Below are 18,615 nucleotides of genomic sequence, written 5' to 3' on the forward strand. Positions count from 1 at the left end.
GTGCTCCTCCTGCTCCTCCTTGCACAAAGGCGGAGGTAGCGGTCCTGCTGCTGGGTTGTTGCCCTCCTACGGCCTCCTCCACATCTCCTGATGTACTGGCCTGTCTCCTGGTAGCGCCTCCGTGCTCTGGACACTACGCTGACAGACACAGCAAACCTTCTTGCCACAGCTCGCACTGATGTGCCATCCTGGATGAGCTGCACTACCTGAGCCACTTGTGTGGGTTGCAGACTCCGTCTCATGCTACCACTAGAGTGAAAGCACCGCCAGCATTCAAAAGTGACCAAAACATCAGCCAGGAAGCATAGGAACTGAGAAGTGGTCTGTGGTCACCACCTGCAGAACCACTCCTTTATTGGGGGGGGTCTTGCTAATTGCCTATAATTTCCACCTGTTGTCTTTTCCATTTGCACAACAGCATGTGAAACTGATTGTCAATCAGTGGACAGTTTGATTTCACAGGAGTGTGATTGACTTGGAGTTACATTGTGTTGTTTAAGTGTTCCCTTTATTTTTTTGAGCAGTGTAGAAGAAATAAACGTGCATTGCCAAAAAAGAGTAACTTAAGCTAAAAAGATATATAAATATTTTAAAATTTTGAATTGTCATCTGCCACCTGGATTTTGTGTTTCCCTTTTAAAGCCTATAAAAAAAGACATTTCCAGCAAAAATTGGTGCTGAACATTTCTCCAGAATGCAGGAAATTAAGTGGCTAATGCTCCAAATTTTTCCGGTTGGGGAACCCACAGACCCCCCCCACACTCATATATCTCTTGTGACCTCAATATTGTGCATCGGCACACCCCTAAACTGAGCCCTTATGTCCCCACCACTTTTCAACACAACAACGTGGTAGCTAACGAATGACATCTGACTGGTGTGTTCACTGTCGCGTGTTCAACCTGGTCCGCGCTTCTAAAATATCCGACATGTCGCGACTTGCCATGTTGCTAAGAGACTTTGTGAGTAGACGGCTCGGTGAGGGAGAGAGAGGAGCAAACGCTGGCAGGACTTTACAGAAACATATTAATTAACTCAACAACTTGTCTAATTTTATGTCTCTTTTGAAATTATATCAGTATACCTCATTTACCGCCCAGCCCTAGTTTCCTGTAAACCTATTTGTTCAACCATAATTCGAATGGGTTATGAATAATGGGGCTTTTCACCTTCAATTGTTTTGCTTTTTTTGATTTCCCATCACTCACACACGTCAAACCTCGTACGATATTTATTTCCTCTTATTCCCAGATTGTTTGCGCTACAATCTTGGTAACAGAAACTTGTGCGTTCCAGCAGCAATCCATCTTGTATATATCCAGAGGTGTAATTAAACCTTGACTGAGAGACAGAAAATCATTGTCTTGTTTTAAAATGCCATCAGGCCCTTACATTGTCCGGACTGGTCCTCACAGCGGTCGCTGCTGGAACGCACAAGTTTCTAATAAATACAAAATATAAAATGTAATAAACGGTTATAAAGTCTGCCAGAAAGAGAGACTCACCGCACAAACTTAACGTTACTGTTGTTTGCTGACTGAGTTTTTTTTCCTCTTCTCGTGCCCTGAATGATTGTAAACATCGACACCCGGTTTGACACAAGAGTCAGGCGGGGCCCTACTTCATTTGCGGGGCCCTCTACGCTCACTATGAACGCTGCGTGCGTAGTGAGCAAAACAGTTGTGACCGCTGCAATGTTACTACCACACTTACACTCCACCCTGTACTTCTCCATGTCCTGGACCTCTGCGATGCTCTCTCGGAGGTCGGAGGTGAAGCGTGCTCGGTCCTGCTGGCTCGGCGCCGTGAAGACGATCAGCACCTTCCTCTCTCCCCCGGGGTTCGCCGACGTGAGTCTGATACCGTGCGGGTAGTCTGGGTGAGACACAAACACACCGATGTTACACACTGTGATCCAGAAGCCTCTGTCCTCGCTGCGAAGGGCTGAACATCAGGGCTGAAATTACTCAAAAATAGATGAGATGACGTGAATGTTAAACATCAAATTTTGCTGTCAGTCTCTGCATAACAGAGTGAAGGCCTTCTCTTCGCACAAAGTCAGTCAGAGCAGAGGAAACACTGGATTTATGCAGATTTTAAATTTGCACATTAAAAAGGGTGAACTAAACTAAGATAAAAGACCAATAGTCTACAGGCGTCCTAGCGGCTTTGTGAGGCTGTACTGGAGCTAAACGCTAATGTCAGCATGCTAACATTCTCACAGCGACAGTGTATGCTGACATTAAGCAGCCGAAGATGATGATAAAGTCAGCGGGATTCAGCCTCTGGAGATTATACATGTATGGACCAAATCTCTGGGCTATCCACCCAATAGATGTTGAGATATTTCAGTCTGAGCCAAAGTGGAGGACCGACCGACCGAGCTCGGATAAAAACACATATACAGAAATTTCTCCGGTAAAATAACTTTTAATTTTGGCAGTCTGAGGTCACACAATAATACAAAAAAGCTACCAGACCGAGGCGGCGGTAGACCAGCAGCTCCTGTGTGTTGCAAGTTAAAATGACTGTTTTTATAAATGGAGTCTGGTCGATTTAACTGGAGCGCTTTAGCGACTGGTTGTTAAACAAACAGGATCTTACTCTTTAAAAAAAAAGGCCTCTCTCTGTAGGGATCCTTTCAATAAAGTCAGACACTTGTAATAACCCGTCTGTGGCAAAAACAAGCACTTGTTTGGACATACTTCGACGGGGCGCAAGGAATATGTTTCAATAAATTTCAAAAACATGTTGTCCCAGTTAGCCACAGTCCCTCAAACACATGGGAAAAACAGGGTCCAGGTTGAAAAATACTGAACTTACTCCTTAACTAGAAGCAAAATTATAGCCATTTCTGTTTTTTGGCGAGTTATTAGCACATTATGCTAATCCTCAAGATAATTAATCTCACCTGCTAAGCCTATAGAGGATATTTCTTTTTCATCATAAAATAAACAACATTCATAAAGGGATTTCCAGTAGACTATTAAAGACAGACATGCCTGTTCACACACATACTGTGTGTACAAACACACACACGTTACCTTCCTCCCACATGATCCACAGATACATGAACACTCACCCACCCACAGACAATACGTGAACACACACACACACACACACACACACACACACACAGTCGATGTAAGATTGTGCTGATGAATCATATGGGACAATCTGTCCTGGTCACAGTCAGCGCTACAGTCTGCCAAGTCCCATTTAGCTCCAACTGGAGAACCAGAAATGTCAACAACAACAACAACAACAGCAACTAACCAACTAAACAAGAAAACAACCACCACTGCAGCTTCAGTACACACTGACCTCACTGTGGATCCCTCAAGTAACTCACAAACAACTGAATAATGTTGACCTTGTAATGTAAATACACAAACGCAACACAACCTGTACAGCAATCTCAAAATGTGACTGATTCCAGCAACTGAAAGTATAATATTTATTTTTATTTAATACATTTACATGCCGTTTCCCCATTTATTTCCTCGTAATTACATCTCAGCTTGCTCCACTCCTTTATTATTTTATGATGTGTGATGTGAAATAATTAAATAAAGGATTTAGTTTGGCTGCATCAATCCATCAAACCGAAATATTCTAGATATCTTCCCAAAATTCAGCCTGACAGGTTTGGTATCTATGGTAACTTTGGGATCTCTACTAAGGGGCGGCAGTAGCTCAGTCCGCGGGGGGTTCAAGTCCAGCAAGGACCAGTCATACTGGGTGTGGACTGGTAGCTGGAGAGTTGCCAGTTCACCTGCCGGGCCCTGCCGAAGGTGCCCTTGAGCGAGGCCCTGATCCCCTAACAGCTCAGGGCGCCTGCCTACGTCGCAGCCCCCTCACTCTGACCACGTGTTAATGCATGTGTAGAGATCATGTGTGTGTATTTCAGAATTGTGTGTATTATAATATTAATACTGACAGAGTGAAAAAATCCATCTACTCTTATAAAGTATGTCTTCTTCACCTTCTTGAGTTTAAAAATATTTAAAATTACCAGTGCTTGATAAAGAGGAACTCAATCAGTGTTTGTAAGTCTGGGGTTATTCTGATTTGTTTTGCCCTAACCAGTCAGTAGAGAGTACCACACCTCCTCTGCTGAGGTCATTTCCACTCGACACAGAAGCTGGGCTCTCAGCGACTAGGAGCAGTTAACGACAACCAAAGACATATTCATATGTTCACTATATTGCCAAAGGTTTTAGGACACCCCTCAGAATCACTGAATTCAGGTGTTCCAATCACTTCATGGCCACAGGTGTATAAAATCAAGCACCTAGGCACGACGCAGACTGCTTCTACAAACATTTGTGAAAGAATCGTAATTAGTAATTGTTTTGTTTTTAAATTTCACATTTGATCCTTTAAAAAAAATTAAAAATAAAATGAATTATTTTTTTTTTGTCTATTAATATACACACATGTTTACGGTTTTATATATTTAGGAAGCAAAACACCACAACAACAGCTATTAAGTATGCTTCATATCTGATCACACTCAGGGTTGGTTTACTCTGGAAAAGAGGTAGCTGGTGCAATGTGTTGTCCCATCACGTCACAAGTGTTTACAGTTGCTGTTAAACCGCTGGAAGTCAACAATAACAAGACTTTCCTCTGGCTGTTAAGTGGCTCTGTAAGGGGTTAAAAATGAAAACGTGGTTTCAGGTTTTAGAGCTGAGAGTGAGGCATCCTGTTAACAGGTGCTGAGGACTGATTTGAAACGCCACCAACTCCAATCTGCTGCATGTGACTGAGAGCCAATTCTTCTCTCTGCTGAAATAAAGGCTTGGAAACCACACACACACACACACACACACACACACACACACACACACACACACAACTTTGTATACGATTGTGTAAAAATGTGCCGTCGACTGAGTAATGTTTTGAGGAATGCAGCTAAAGCGGCCTTGTTTTCAGAGTGACAGTCATATTTTTTTTAGGAAATCCTGTTTCTGTAAAACGGGCTGCTGCTGTTTTCAGTCTACACTTCTGCAGACTGACGCTGCCTTACGTTTAAAGACGAGGCTGGCAGACAGAGCATGATTTTTGTAATTGGAAGAGGGACTATTGTTATGTTTTGCCAAGTGATTATTAACAGATTGTTGGGAACATTTTCCAAGTAGGACAGAGTCTCCGATTTTTGTCCCACATGCATTTTTGTTGCATATTTCGAGATCAAAATCTAGAGCCATGCTTTCTCCCAGCTAAGACGTACTAGTTAAGATTCAAAATTAACCAGCAGCAACCTGGAGATGCATTTTACACCTACTGCAAACCCTTAAATATGTAATGACAATCTTCTCACATGTACAGTACGGCAACTTCCTAATCCATTTGTAACCTGCAGCTCATCTTTGATGTGTAACCTTCTGCATGTTTTGTGCCCCACGTATACCCGTGGTATTACTTGCAGACCTGCGTGTACCCTCCTGCAGACCTACAGCAACCTCGGGACGCAAATGTACCCTCCAATCCAGATCCACGTCAACCTAGTGTCACCCCCCCCCCCCCAGTGGTGGATGAAGTATTCAGATCCTTTACTTAAGTAAAAGTACTAATATGTCACTGTTAATACTCATTACAAGTTCTGCATTAAAATTATTACTCAAGTATTTAAGTATAGTCAGGAAAATCTCAAGTACTCAATGCAGAATGAAAAATGTCCACTGTGAGTTAGTAGTATACGTACAAAGTAGAAGAAGAAGAAGAAGAAGTAACGTTAGTAGTAGTAGTGGTAGTATTAGTAGTAGTCGACCGGTTTATTAGAAGTAAGAAAACTGTGAAGAAGTGACTGGTGGTGCATTCATGTGCTGTTGGAATAATCAAAATATTTTCCTCCTTAAATCTTTTTTGCACAAAGAGAAATAAAATGTACATGGGACATAAAGAAGTACACAGAACTTTGATTTGTGTAAAATCACATATTGCATATGCATATTTTGCAAACATGTAATCTGTATTATGGTTATAACGGTTACTTTGCTGTCCATGTGGAGCGAACTAGATGCGTGTTGTTTCTACGCTCTGATAATGTTAATCCAACAATTCCACATTCAGAGAAGTCAGAAGAACGACTTCACAACTCTGGAAATGGGAACATCTGAGGAGCACCTGAATGCACCGTGAGCCTCTGGTTGCAATTCGCAACCCCCACCACTAGGTGCCAGTAAAGCTTACACACCTTTAAATCAATCAACTTATGAACTAGCTGTGCTTGTATAAACTGTTTAATTTATAACAAAACATTACTTTAAAAAAAAACAACATATCTTCATACGTTTTGTTTTAAAAAATTTAACTTTGTAAAGTAACTAGTAGCTACAGCTGTCAGATAAATGTAGTGAAGTAAAAAGTATCTCCCTCTGAGATTTGGTGGAGTAGAAGTAAAAAGTAACATGAAAAGAAAATCAAGTACAAATACCTCTAACTTGTACTTAAGTACAAACGCTTGAGTAAATGTACTTAGTTACTGTTGTCCCTCTAGGAATTGCATTCAATTTGGAAGAATCTGCCGCACAAGATGTTCATCTAAAGCCTGTTTCCAACCACGCTCACCTGCCTCTGCTGCCAACTCTATATATCTAAACTCTCATGGTGCCGTCATCTCAACAAAACACACACAACACGCTGTTTCTGACCACAACAAAATCTGGTCTTTGATTAGTGGTTTCTCCTGAGGGACTATGAGCTCTTTTCATGCCTGTTCAAAACTGCTTGTTGTTCACCCTCACCAACAAACAAAATGTTTTGGTTTTGCATCCAGCGCGTACTCTCACACTTCAGCACCTGTTTATGTCTCCGGGTGTATCGCGTTTGCGACAGGCTTGTTTTACACCCTGACAGACTGTGTTGAAGTGAAGCGATACCTGAACATAAAAGACATGTTGGGTCCTCTCTTGTCTCCATTTACTGAGATTTTGGGGGAGTTTGAAGCACATCATATGTTGCTCTTTGCATTTGACTCAGAGTATGTGTGTGTGGTGTGTGCATATATCTGCATGTGTGTCTTTTCAGCGGGCCTGCTGACTGTAGGGAAAAAATAGAGAGTTGAGCAAGTGCAAAATAAAAGGATTTAGAGATATAAAGAATAAACTGGAGAGAAGCTGAGACAGATGGAGGGAGCAGATGGACGAGCAAGACGGAAAGAGAGAGAGAGAGAGAGAGAGAGAGAGAGAGAGAGAGAGAGAGAGAGAGAGAGAGAGAGAGAGAGAGAGAGAGAGGTACTTACAGGTGTTTTGGAAGGTGTGGACCTGCATGTCCAGCAGGGGAAATGATTGTCTGAAATTGTACGTCACTGAAGTCTTCTTCTTCTGGAAGATCTTTGTCACCTGAGGAGGAGGAACAGGAGAAAAGAGAGAAGGATTGAGGAGAGAGAAGAAGAAGTGGTGGCAGAGGGGGGGAACAGCAAAAGAGACAAAGGAGGAGGGAGTGTTTCATTATGCTTTTTGTTTTGTTTGTTCATTTTGAGGTGAGAGATTTTTTTTAATCCCTCACTGAGACATTTGAATATTTTCCCATAAACTGTAAACATTTGCCTTTTGCTTGTTTTTTTTTTTTTTTTGCCACATTGCAAATAAATAAAACATGATGAATTAACAATGAATGAAAGCAGTAAGAGTCACGTCGTCCTCTAAGCACAAAGACAAACGTTTGGTGACACAGACTGTATGTGTGAGACAACGTGCACTAAATCATTTATTTAGACTGGAGGGCTTCTGTCCGAAACGTCCTGCTTCATGTTGCCTGCATTGACCTTCACACGACCTTTGTACCAATAGGAACCTCTCTGACTTGCTCTTCACTCCGTTTATTTATATGCATCAGCTATGCTATATATCGTTATATTCAGAATGAATTACGTTATTCAGAAATTTGGCATGTCTGTGGTTTTTACTAAGGAGCGGATGTAGCTCAGTCTGTGGGGACCTGGCTTAGGAAACAGACGGAGGCCCGTTCAAGTCCACCATGGGCCGGTCATTAGCTGGAGAGGGTCCAGTTCACCTCCTGTGCATCGCTGACTGTGACAGCCGCCCTCTCCATACCAGCTCCTCATGCATGTGTGTATTTCAGTCCTTTATTTGTAAAATACCAACAGAGTGGAACATTTCATTTCCCCTGGAGGGATTAATAAAGTTAGTCTTTAGTCCCGTCATAACAGGATAATTATCTCGTGATCTCAGTGATCCCCACTTTTGACATTTTTTGTCTACTTTTGTTAAATGGATTCCCCTGAACGAGAAGCGCAGGAATTTCTTCTGCCTGGGAATGATGGGGAAATGAAAAATCCATAGGTTGATGAATGTGGACCAATCGTTGGGATGCACACACTCCAGCAACAGTCTCTTTACAATAACTTTTTTGAAGAGGATTATAAAAATTATAAAAAAAATAAACAAATTGAACAACTGAAGATTGAGCACACAACGGGTAGTGATGGTGCAGTGGATAAAACACATGCCTTTGGTGTGAGAGACCCAGGTTTAACTGTGACCCATCTACCAATGTGTCCCTGACCGAGACACTTAACCCCTCGTTGCTCCAGAGGCGTGCGACCTCTGACATACTGTATATAGCAATTGTAAGTCGCTTTGGATAAAAGCGTCAGCTAAATGAATAAAAGTAAATGTGATGTAAACCCTTCGACTTGACCAGTGACACTACAAATCACTTTAAAATTATCATTAAGAAACCGACACCTGTGTTAAACTAAACTTTAAATGGAGGGCCGCTCAGAGCTTCCGTACCAATACACTGTATGCAAAAGAACAATCCACTCAAGCTATAAAATAACTGGTGAGCGCTTCTGCACAGTGCCTACAGACACTGGATGTGTGTGATTGTGCATTGTGTTTTTATTCACTGGCAGTAATTATAGGACACATCATTGTACCCTTAACTCTAAAGCCCAATGGCCCTTTCTCTGTGCACGAAGGTTTACCCATTGGCTGTGTTTATCTATAAGGCACTTCCTGGACTAGCTCTTAGCAAACTGAGAACTTTTTTAACAAGAACTCAAGGCTATTATGGATTATGTTCAAAGGACGTCCTGCAAATGTTGGTTCCTCGAGTCCGAACAGAACTAAAGCCTTCAAGTTTGCTGCACCTTAAGCAAAGAAACTTCTTCAGAACTCCTTGAAACTGTCTGACTTTATTTCTTCTAGAAAGTTTGTTTCAATTCTGAAGGATGTGGAGCAGGTGAACATTGATCAGTGTCTTTGTCTGTAAAGTTGTATTTTACGTTATTCAGCGAACTAACGATTCCTCTTTGTTTTTATATTTTGTCAATTTATGTATTTATATAAATACAAATCCTCTCCCCCAGTAATTTGTCAGCACAACACAAACCCGGAGTAATGCACATGTAAATATCTGCCACATTGATTTTTCAATACACAAAAGTCCATTTTTTTTCCATATTTATATATATATATATTGTTACTGTATGTTTGTCTTCGTGTAGCACCTTATCACCGAGGCAAATTCCTCGTACGTGTAAAATACTACTTGGCTGGCAATGAAGCTCATTCTGATTCGGATTCACTTCTTGACCAGGTCTCACAATCTCAATAAAACTCACCTGGTTAAATTAAGGTTAAATTAAAAAAAGAAAAAAAGCATCTACCCCACGACCCTGTACACAGGATAAGCGGTTGACGATGGACGACTGGATGAAAAAGCATCTGAACTATGAAAAGATATGCTGTATTTGCTGTTAGCAGTTCCGGTTAGCACTGAAGCTATAATAAAAACACAAAAACAAAAACTCTGGATTACTGTTGGTCTTAAATGCGACGAGGAGCCTAACTCAGTGGAGCTGTTTGTGATGTCTGTGTTTGGACAACTGAATGATGACCCTGGGCCCTGGGCAGGTAGGTCACAGCAGCTTTATCTGAACTTGTTTGCTGAAAAAGAAGTTGATGAGACTGAACCAAAATAGGTTCATCATCACAAACAAACTCTTTCACAATAAACCTTTGAGTGTTGATATCCAAAAATAAAACATAATGATTAATGCAGCTTTAAATGCGAGTTTATTGAGGAGGAGTTCCTCGCAGTACCTTCAGGCTGTTCAAACGTTACATTAGATTTCACACTGCTGCACAACAGCAGAGCTGAAAACAAAGCATGAATTACTGTTGTTTTTCATAAACAACACTTGACTTGCACAGGTAAACACGAGACTTTGTGGGTAAAACTTGGAGACAAATCCTGCTTAGGTTTCCTGCTGAGGACTCTGTGTATTTGGATTTTCTCAAAAAGGAAGTCAGACTCTCTGACATTTCTGGAGCGCAGCATTAAACAGGACCAAGGCTAAACTGGCGCTCTGGTGACGCACAATCACGTTATCTACCATGGGAGAAAATCCTCAGGCTGCGTGAGAAGTGGTACCCGGGCTTGACCCAAAATAGTGCAGTAATACAAACACCCACTTACACAAAAGGGACGTGTGTGCTACCACCAAAATCCATAACTGGTGGCAAAGAAATTGAACTCTGAGTGCAAACTAAGACATACACATGCTTACACACTTATATTTACACACACATACACACAGTGTATTGATTACCATCAGCAGGTCGTTGAACAGGAAGACTTCTCTCTGGTGGACGCCGCTCCTCTGAGCTCTGTTTGGATCTGGAACCTCGAACAGCTGACAGCAGCAGACCAACCTGCGATGAGGCAGTGACAGCACCTGCAACACACACACATATACACACACATATACACACACACACACACACACACACACACTCTAGATTATCAGTGCTTGCATTTATTTTTCTTTCCCAACACAAGCAAGGAGATGTTGAAATATTTACATGATCGAGTAGATTGTCTATTGTTCTGTGATGTTAATCTGTAAAATTATGCTAGAGGAAAGGTCAGGGGTCATTCTGTAGGGACCACAGTATCCGCAGCAAATCTGGCATCTAGAGTTTCTTGTGTAAGTTATTTTTTTTAAATAGTGGGTTTTCTATTTTTTTTATAAAACTGTGGGCCTGATTTACTAAAGTTTTGCACGAGTAAAAACGTCTGCAAACTTGATATCACCAGCAAATTAACACGTACGCTGATCTACTAACGGTGTACACGCAGAATGACGTCTTCCAAAAGTGCAGAAAGATAGATCTTGTTGTTCATTTACGACTTTTGCCTTAATGAATATGCAATTTGGGGCATTTCAATTTTTATTGTACAAAGTAGCGAGAGGGTAACATGCAAATATATTTATTTACTACAGGAAATGTGATCTACCAATCCTAAACGCAATTTCATATGAGTGCAACCGTATCAGGATTTAATATGTTTGAAAGGAAGGTGCAAACCGCTACGTGTTGTGCAGAGATGGCTGCTGTTATTGTTGCCAGAAGGAGACACAGCCGTAATGAAAGAAGACTTAGAGAAATTAAAAATATTAGATAATATTATTCTATATCCAATATATAGAAATGCAATTATTTTATTTTATTTATTCGATGAACTATATGAATAGAATAGTTATTTGTATTTTCCTGTAGCTTTGGCAACACTGTTGTTTTAACATTCATGCCAATAAAGCAAATTTTGTTTTTCGACCTGACTTCTTTTCTCTGTGAGATGGAAGAATTTAGAAAGTTGTGTGACGCTGCAGAGATCCCCCAGCTGCAGTGGTGTAAAATCCATCCAGCCAGAGGGAACGATCACCAGCTGTTCACAACGTGCCGGTTGTAACAGCGACACAACCCATTGTAGGTATCGGAGAGGGAATGGGGCGTTGGAGCGTACAGGGCCAAGGACAGGAGGTCGTGGGGCAACTGGTCGGTCTGGCTGGATAAAGCACGATCTGCTGGCTTTTCCTCGCGTCTGGGTCGTTCCAGCATGCTGGATCTGTTTCTGCTGGGGTTTCCCAAAGCAGTTTTTCAGGTGTGCTGTCCCAAGTACTCAGTGCAATCTCAGGCAGGACGGGCAGGTACAGACGATTTCCACATACTCGGGACGCACTGAATGAAACAAACCAAGGTTTTTACGCAGCGGCTGCTTTTCCTCCCGACTCTCCATGGCGGAAACCGTTAAAACACGCAAAACCCTCATTTAAATACGGCCACCTCCACTGTGTTTGCACCTGTTGTCATCAAGCAATAATTCTTAGTAAATCACCCATAACAGGTACTAAAATTACACGTGCAATATTTTAAACGCACACGCAGTTTAGTCCTCTTTAGTCAGGATGTTAGTGAATCAGGCCCTGTGTATTTATCACAAATTCTAGTAAAATGTAAAAATCTGAAGAAAGACTACTTAACATGTTTGAGTGTGTAAATCGTTTGATAGCTAGAGTTACCAACATGTTCATTTTAGACAGATGAACAGATGCTAAGATGTTTGCCTGAGATGTTGGAAGATCTTACAGGCTTCTTGCCGACCACCATCCTCTCCACGGCTTGGACCTGAGACACGTGGTCATCGTTGGTCCTCAGCTCCCATTTCTGGATTCTGCCATAGATCGCCACCAGCAGGTCCCTGGGGATGTCCTGCCCGTTATCAACTCCTGATGGAAACACACAGTTCAGGGCTACGTTTCAGATATGAAATGATCACATTAGGAAAAAAGTGACACATTAAAAACTCATGGACAAACAGAACCTCACTGATACTGAGGAATTCCCCCAGTTTATGTTTTACACAAACACAACTTTCCTGTCAGTAACATTTTAGGTTGAATTGGTTTCTTTACTTTATAGATTAGGACTCACATCTCACAATCTATCGATCAAACAATAATCGTCTAATGGAAGAAGATTAAATGAGAGGAACCTGCTGCCAAAGTCCAGTGGTGCTCAGATATTTTACTTAAGTAAAAGTAGAAGTACCAAAGTCTAAAAATCCTCCATTCAAAATAAAAAAGTACAAAAGTATTAGCATCAAGTTGAAGTCATGAAGCACGATCTGCTGGCTTTTCCTCGCGTCTGGGTCGTTCCAGCATGCTGGATCTGTTTCTGCTGGGGTTTCCCTAAGCAGTTTTTCAGATGTGCTGTCCCAAGTACTCAGTGCAATCTCAGGCAGGACGGGCAGGTACAGACGATTTCCACATACTCGGGACGCACTGAATGAAACAAACCAAGGTTTTTACGCAGCGGTTTCTTTCCCTCCTGACTCTCCATGTCAGAAACCATTAAAAACCACAAAACCCTCATTTAAATACGGCCACCTCCACTGTGTTTGCACCTGCTGTCATCATAACAGGTTCTACAATTGTACATGCAATATTTTAAATGCACACGCATTTTAGTACTTTTTATTTGGGGTGTTAGTAAATCCGGCCCTTGGTGCGGTAAAAAGAGGTAGCAGAAAATAAAAAAGCTTGCAGTTACATTCCACCACCGCCCAAGTGCAAAGTTTTCTGTTAGCTTCACTACAACTCTGAATACTGAGACTGTGGGCCTCCCTTAAGACAAAGCTTAGAAAAAGGTGCCCACCTAATACATGGCCTAATATAGCTGTTTGACATAACTTCAAAACACACCAAATACATAACAGCTGTCTGTCCTGAGGTATTTATTAGTTTCTGATTGTGGGAAAGTGGAAAAAACGGCTACCTTGCTGTAACTCTCAACTTTCTCTTTAACCAAATCACACTCATTTAGGCTATTCTACGTGTACTCCTTTTGATAATGTAATATTTTTTCCCTTCCAGTCACTGAGCCCCCACTGAAACAGTTAGGAGCCCCCCTGGGGAGGCCCGCCTCCCATTTTGAAAAACATTTACAGTGATTCCAAATTAATATAAAAAACGATTTACATTCTATCTTCATTCGCTTGTACATTCTATTAAAGCTCAATTTAGTTTTACTTTAAGTTCTTTGAGCTGCAAATCGGCCACCCCAGTCCGCGTTGAGCAACATCAGACTGTTATGAGTGTTCTTACATTTTATCCAGACCTGCATCAAGTGAGACTGTGGCGGTTACAAGAAATGGAGATGATCTACTGACTGACCCCGCAGGTTCTTGATGAAGTCCTCCAGCTTCATCTTCCTCTCCGGCTTGACGTTGGGGCTGTACATGTCCGTGTTGAGGAGGATGATCGCGAAGGCCAGGATGAAGATGGTGTCTGGATTCTGGAACTGCCGGATCAGCACCGGGTTACAAACACAGTACCGCTGACTGGAGAGAGAGAAGACATGAGTGAAACATTGCAAACTCCACTGACAAATCCTCTCTGGGATTCAAACCTGTGATGCAGTTTAGTACCTGAAGGCCTCCACCAGTCGCTCCACACGCTGAGCTTCACCCTGAACTTTTATCTGAGCCTGGAACTTCCTCAGAGCGTCGTCAAGATCCATCCCTGAGAAATCCATCTCATCCAGAACACAGCTACAAACGCACACACAGACAGGTGATATCACCGCATTAAGCAGAAACGTTTCCTTTCTTAAAGGTTTACACAAACAGTCATGTGAGTGTGTTGCACTCACTCAAGGACGTCCTTGTTGAACTGCTGACGGCTGCCCAGGAACTCTCCGATCATCTGCCGACTCAGTCCTTTCCTCTCCAGGATGAACCTGGCGATGCCCACCGGCGTGTCCGACACAAAGCCCCTCTCGATCAGGTACTGGATCCCCTTCTCCGGCTTCCTGTAGGCGAGATGAGTTCAACATTTATGTTTTTTTAATTTCACGTTTAATTTCCTTGCTTGTTTTATTCATTTCATTTCGGCTCCATTTCGAGTTGTTAGAGCTCGTCATTTCAAAGCTTTGAGATGTTTAATAACTGGCTCATGAAATGTTCTAGCACGTACTTACTTACATGTTTGAATAAGGAGGAGCTTAACCGTCTCCAGGCTGTGAAGATCCATAGGTGTCATTTACACTGGGGACGCTGGGGACATGTCCCCACCACATTTTGAAATAGCACTTTTTTTAAAAGCATTTGTAAAAATATTCTTAAAAATAGCTTGCTATATTTTAAAACAAAAAAATAAATAAATTACCACATTATATTCTCACCTGGCAGCTGATTTTTTTATTTAGTTTGCCTTTATATAAATAAAGACATTTCCAACATAAATTGGAGCAGAATGTCTCCAGAATGCAGGAAATTAAGTGTTTAATGCTCCAATGCCCCAGAACCCCCCCGCTCATATATTTCATGTTTCTTCAAAATGTTGTTAAAAATCTTCTTGTGTGTCATTGCACCCCTGATGTCCCCACCACTTTTCAGCACAGACCACACATTAGACCTGTTTTAGCATCACTTCACTGGTGACCAGTCCAGTTTAGAAATCATTTCAAAATTCTGGTCCTTACTTTTAGAGCCTTGCACAGACAAGCTCCTCCTTACATCGCTGACTTTATACAGCCTCATACTCCCATCCGTAGTTTTAGATCAGGTCAGAGGCTGTTTGTGGTTCCCCTCATTCATTTTCATTTTATTTTCATTTTATTCTGTTCATTCTATTTATTATTCAAACAGGCTTTTAGTTAGCGAAGGTCTAATTTATATTTTATGTTTTTATGTATTTTATCTCTTCTTATTGTGAAGCACTTTGTGATTTTTATCTGTGAAAGGTGCTACATAAATACACTTTACTTACTTACTTACTTACTTACTTACATCATTTTATATCTTAAGTTTGACAAAAAATAAGCATAGTGTTGACTGTGATTGATTACCAAAAACCCAAGCGTTTCAAACGTATAACCACAGATTTGGTGAGATACATGCTTTTTAAATTGGGTGTGCTGATTAATGAAAACGATTGGCGACTATCCACGACACAGGTGTATCATTTTTACGATATGACAGATTATTGCTTCATAATAGACTGTAAAGATACAGAGAAATGTACCGTAATCACTGTCTAATAATGTGTTTTGCAGGAAGGAAGTTGGTCTAACAAGTAAATAATATGGCAAGAAACTTTTCTTTGACTTTGATAAAATCCAGAAACGACGAGCAGAATTGGAGTCAGGATGGGGACAAAGCTGAAACTAAACACAATCATGATTACCTAGTTTCAAGCTGATTTCCATATTTTTCTAAATTGAATGAAAAACATTGTTTGTGGTAAGAAAAGTTAGATTTGTATACGTTTAAAAATGCCAGAACTGTCAATTTTAAAAGCCCTTTTTTAACAACAGTTTTAACACACTGAAATCCATCACGTTATTCATTTTGTTCTGTACACGACTAATGCTGAGGTCAGACTACATGATATTTCTGTCTTTTGAGATGGTCACTTAGTCAAATTAGCTGATCATAGAGTTCCGGCCGTGACGGGATATATTGGACCTCGACCAATCAGAACTTAATGTCATATAGAGGTGATTGGTGAGGTTCCACCTGACAGCACCGGCAAGAATTGATTCAGTCTGTAATCTGGGTTTTATGAATGACAGTGAAGCTGGAACTGTGTGTGGTCACTGGGCTGTGAAGGTGAAGAAGGGTGATGTTTTGGAGAGGGTGACGCCACAGATGGGATTCGTTTGGTAAAATGTTCCGACCTGACATGAAGTGCAACATCATTCCTCTTTTTGTTCTCCATGTTCACTGGTCAACGGCCCCGAAAAGCCATTGAAGTTGTCAAACGAGGTGGGAGAAATAAAACAATTTGGACAGTCTTCTTTTTTGTCAGGATGCTGCTCAGGTTGTATTCCACTAAAACACACTACACGGAATAAAATGAGCAACCAGAGCTGCAACGATTTCTTGTAGACTTTTAAATTAATCCCCAAATATTTGGGTCATTGTTTTATCAGTTTGAGTCATTTTTTAAAGAAAAAATCTCTGATTCCAGCTTTTTAAATGTGAATATTTTCTGGTTTCTCATCTCCCTTATGGCAGTAAACTGAATATCTTTGGGTTGTGGTCATCTCGGGCTTTGGGAAACAATAATAAACATTTTTCACCATTTTTTGGACCAAAACAACGAATCAATTAACCAAGAAAATAATCGACAGATTAATCGACAATAAAATAATTGTTAGTTTCCTAGGCGTGTCTGATGCAGATTTTTATTCTTTATGTCCTCTGCCTGTTGGGTTGGGTCCTTATCAAGTTGATGTTGTGTAGTCTGAAGTTGGCATAACATCTTAAAACAGGGGGGGGGGGGGGGGGGGGGGGGGGGGGGGCTGAATATGTTTTTCTTTTATTGTGTGATGGGTAATTTATCCTTCTATTATTTGTATTTCAGCTCGTTTCTGTTTTTACTTTTTCTTTTGTACATGGACAACTTGTTTTATTCGTTGCACACCAGAGCTGGGGACCTGAGTTAGAGACTCGGACTCGCGTCCGACTTAAGTGGCACACACAGCGACCTGAGACTCGACTTGAGACTCGTCCTCAAAAGACTTCAGACTGGACTCGGACTCGAGTTGCGGGACTTGTGTACAATGTTTATTTTTAGGAAACGTGCGGTTATTACCTTTTCTATGACGGGGATTCTATGCTTCCGGTAGATTATTAGGGGTCCAAGCCTTTTTGGGCTGGGAACCCACGAATGCAAGGCATCGCGGTTCCCAGTACCATACGTTTTCACCTAATTCCAATACTGCAGCCCAGACAGTAAGTGCTACAGACGCGAAACTCACAGTGTCATCAAAAATTTTGCACTTTCAAATCACTGTAATTCCCGCATATAAGGCAGATATCAAAAACCTTATTTCCACGCATTCGGGGGATCGAGCTGAATCTCTCGGTATAGGCCACAGCCATTTCCGCCTAGACTTTTTTCGCTACATCGCGATAATTAAAAAAAATATTTTGATTAGCTCCTCCAAAGTTGCAAGTCTGATCGACACCAAACTTGGCACAGACCATCTATGGACAAAGCCGATAAAAGTTTGTAGAAGAAATTTTGATTCGCGAAAAAATTTCCCAATTATAAGCTAACAAATCTTTGCGAAAAACCCTAAAACAGGTAGTGATGTCATATCTTAGGTTTGGAACCGTCGATCAACACCCAATTTGGAGCCCCGATGTCTCATGGCCCCTCGAGGGGCTGTGCAAAATTTGGTGAAATTATGTCCTAGGTGGCGCTGTTTAACAGCAATTATCTGTTCCTCCACAATCACAAGTCGCATCGATACCAAATTTGGGGCATTTGTTCCCCATGGGCCCCTGATGACACCTGAAAGATTTCATCCAATTCGGCCTTTAGGTGGCCCTATAATCGAAGCTCAAGTACCGTGGCAAAATCCCATTCATTTCCCCCCTTGCAACTGCTTGTAGTTCTAGTTATATTTATGTTCATAGACACACACTTACTTGTTGAACAGGTTGAGTCCGATGCGGTATTGCCGCCGCTGCACCACGTCGTTGTTGAAGGCGGGCGAGTCCCAGCTGTGGCGGCTCTCTCTCTGATAGGTCTGCTTCCCCAGGGAGGCTCCTCCCACTGGCTCTCTCAGGCTGTCGCGCGACGAGGAGCCGGAGCTGCAGTTGTTGACCGTCGTGTCGTCGTTGGAGTTGGTGGTGGTGGAGTTGACGCTCTCGTTGTCTCCGTCCGAGCACAGCAGGTGGTGGTGGTGGAGGTGGGGGTGGTGGGCGTGGTGCTGCTGCGCCTCCATGTTTTGGAGCGCAGAGGAGGAGGAGGAGGAGAGCGGTGAGGGCGTGAGC

General features: G+C 41.8%; 1 protein-coding gene across 1 annotated transcript in view; it reads right to left on the bottom strand.

Annotated features, from left to right (window-relative positions):
* Positions 1 to 1,501: 1,501 nt before the first annotated feature.
* The window catches only part of LOC123974596 (IQ motif and SEC7 domain-containing protein 2-like), a 138,638-nt gene continuing 121,524 nt past the window's right edge, over positions 1,502 to 18,615 (bottom strand). Inside the window, exons 10-16 of the mRNA XM_046055414.1 lie at positions 14,478 to 14,636; positions 14,254 to 14,376; positions 14,000 to 14,166; positions 12,414 to 12,553; positions 10,592 to 10,717; positions 7,253 to 7,352; positions 1,502 to 1,875 (exon numbers count right to left, since the gene is read on the bottom strand). Of these exons, the coding sequence (XP_045911370.1) occupies positions 1,502 to 1,875; positions 7,253 to 7,352; positions 10,592 to 10,717; positions 12,414 to 12,553; positions 14,000 to 14,166; positions 14,254 to 14,376; positions 14,478 to 14,636 (1,189 nt within the window). The remainder of the gene's footprint in view (positions 1,876 to 7,252; positions 7,353 to 10,591; positions 10,718 to 12,413; positions 12,554 to 13,999; positions 14,167 to 14,253; positions 14,377 to 14,477; positions 14,637 to 18,615) is intronic.

This window comes from Micropterus dolomieu, linkage group LG08 (assembly GCF_021292245.1).
Source record: "Micropterus dolomieu isolate WLL.071019.BEF.003 ecotype Adirondacks linkage group LG08, ASM2129224v1, whole genome shotgun sequence".
Lineage (NCBI taxonomy): Eukaryota > Metazoa > Chordata > Actinopteri > Centrarchiformes > Centrarchidae > Micropterus > Micropterus dolomieu.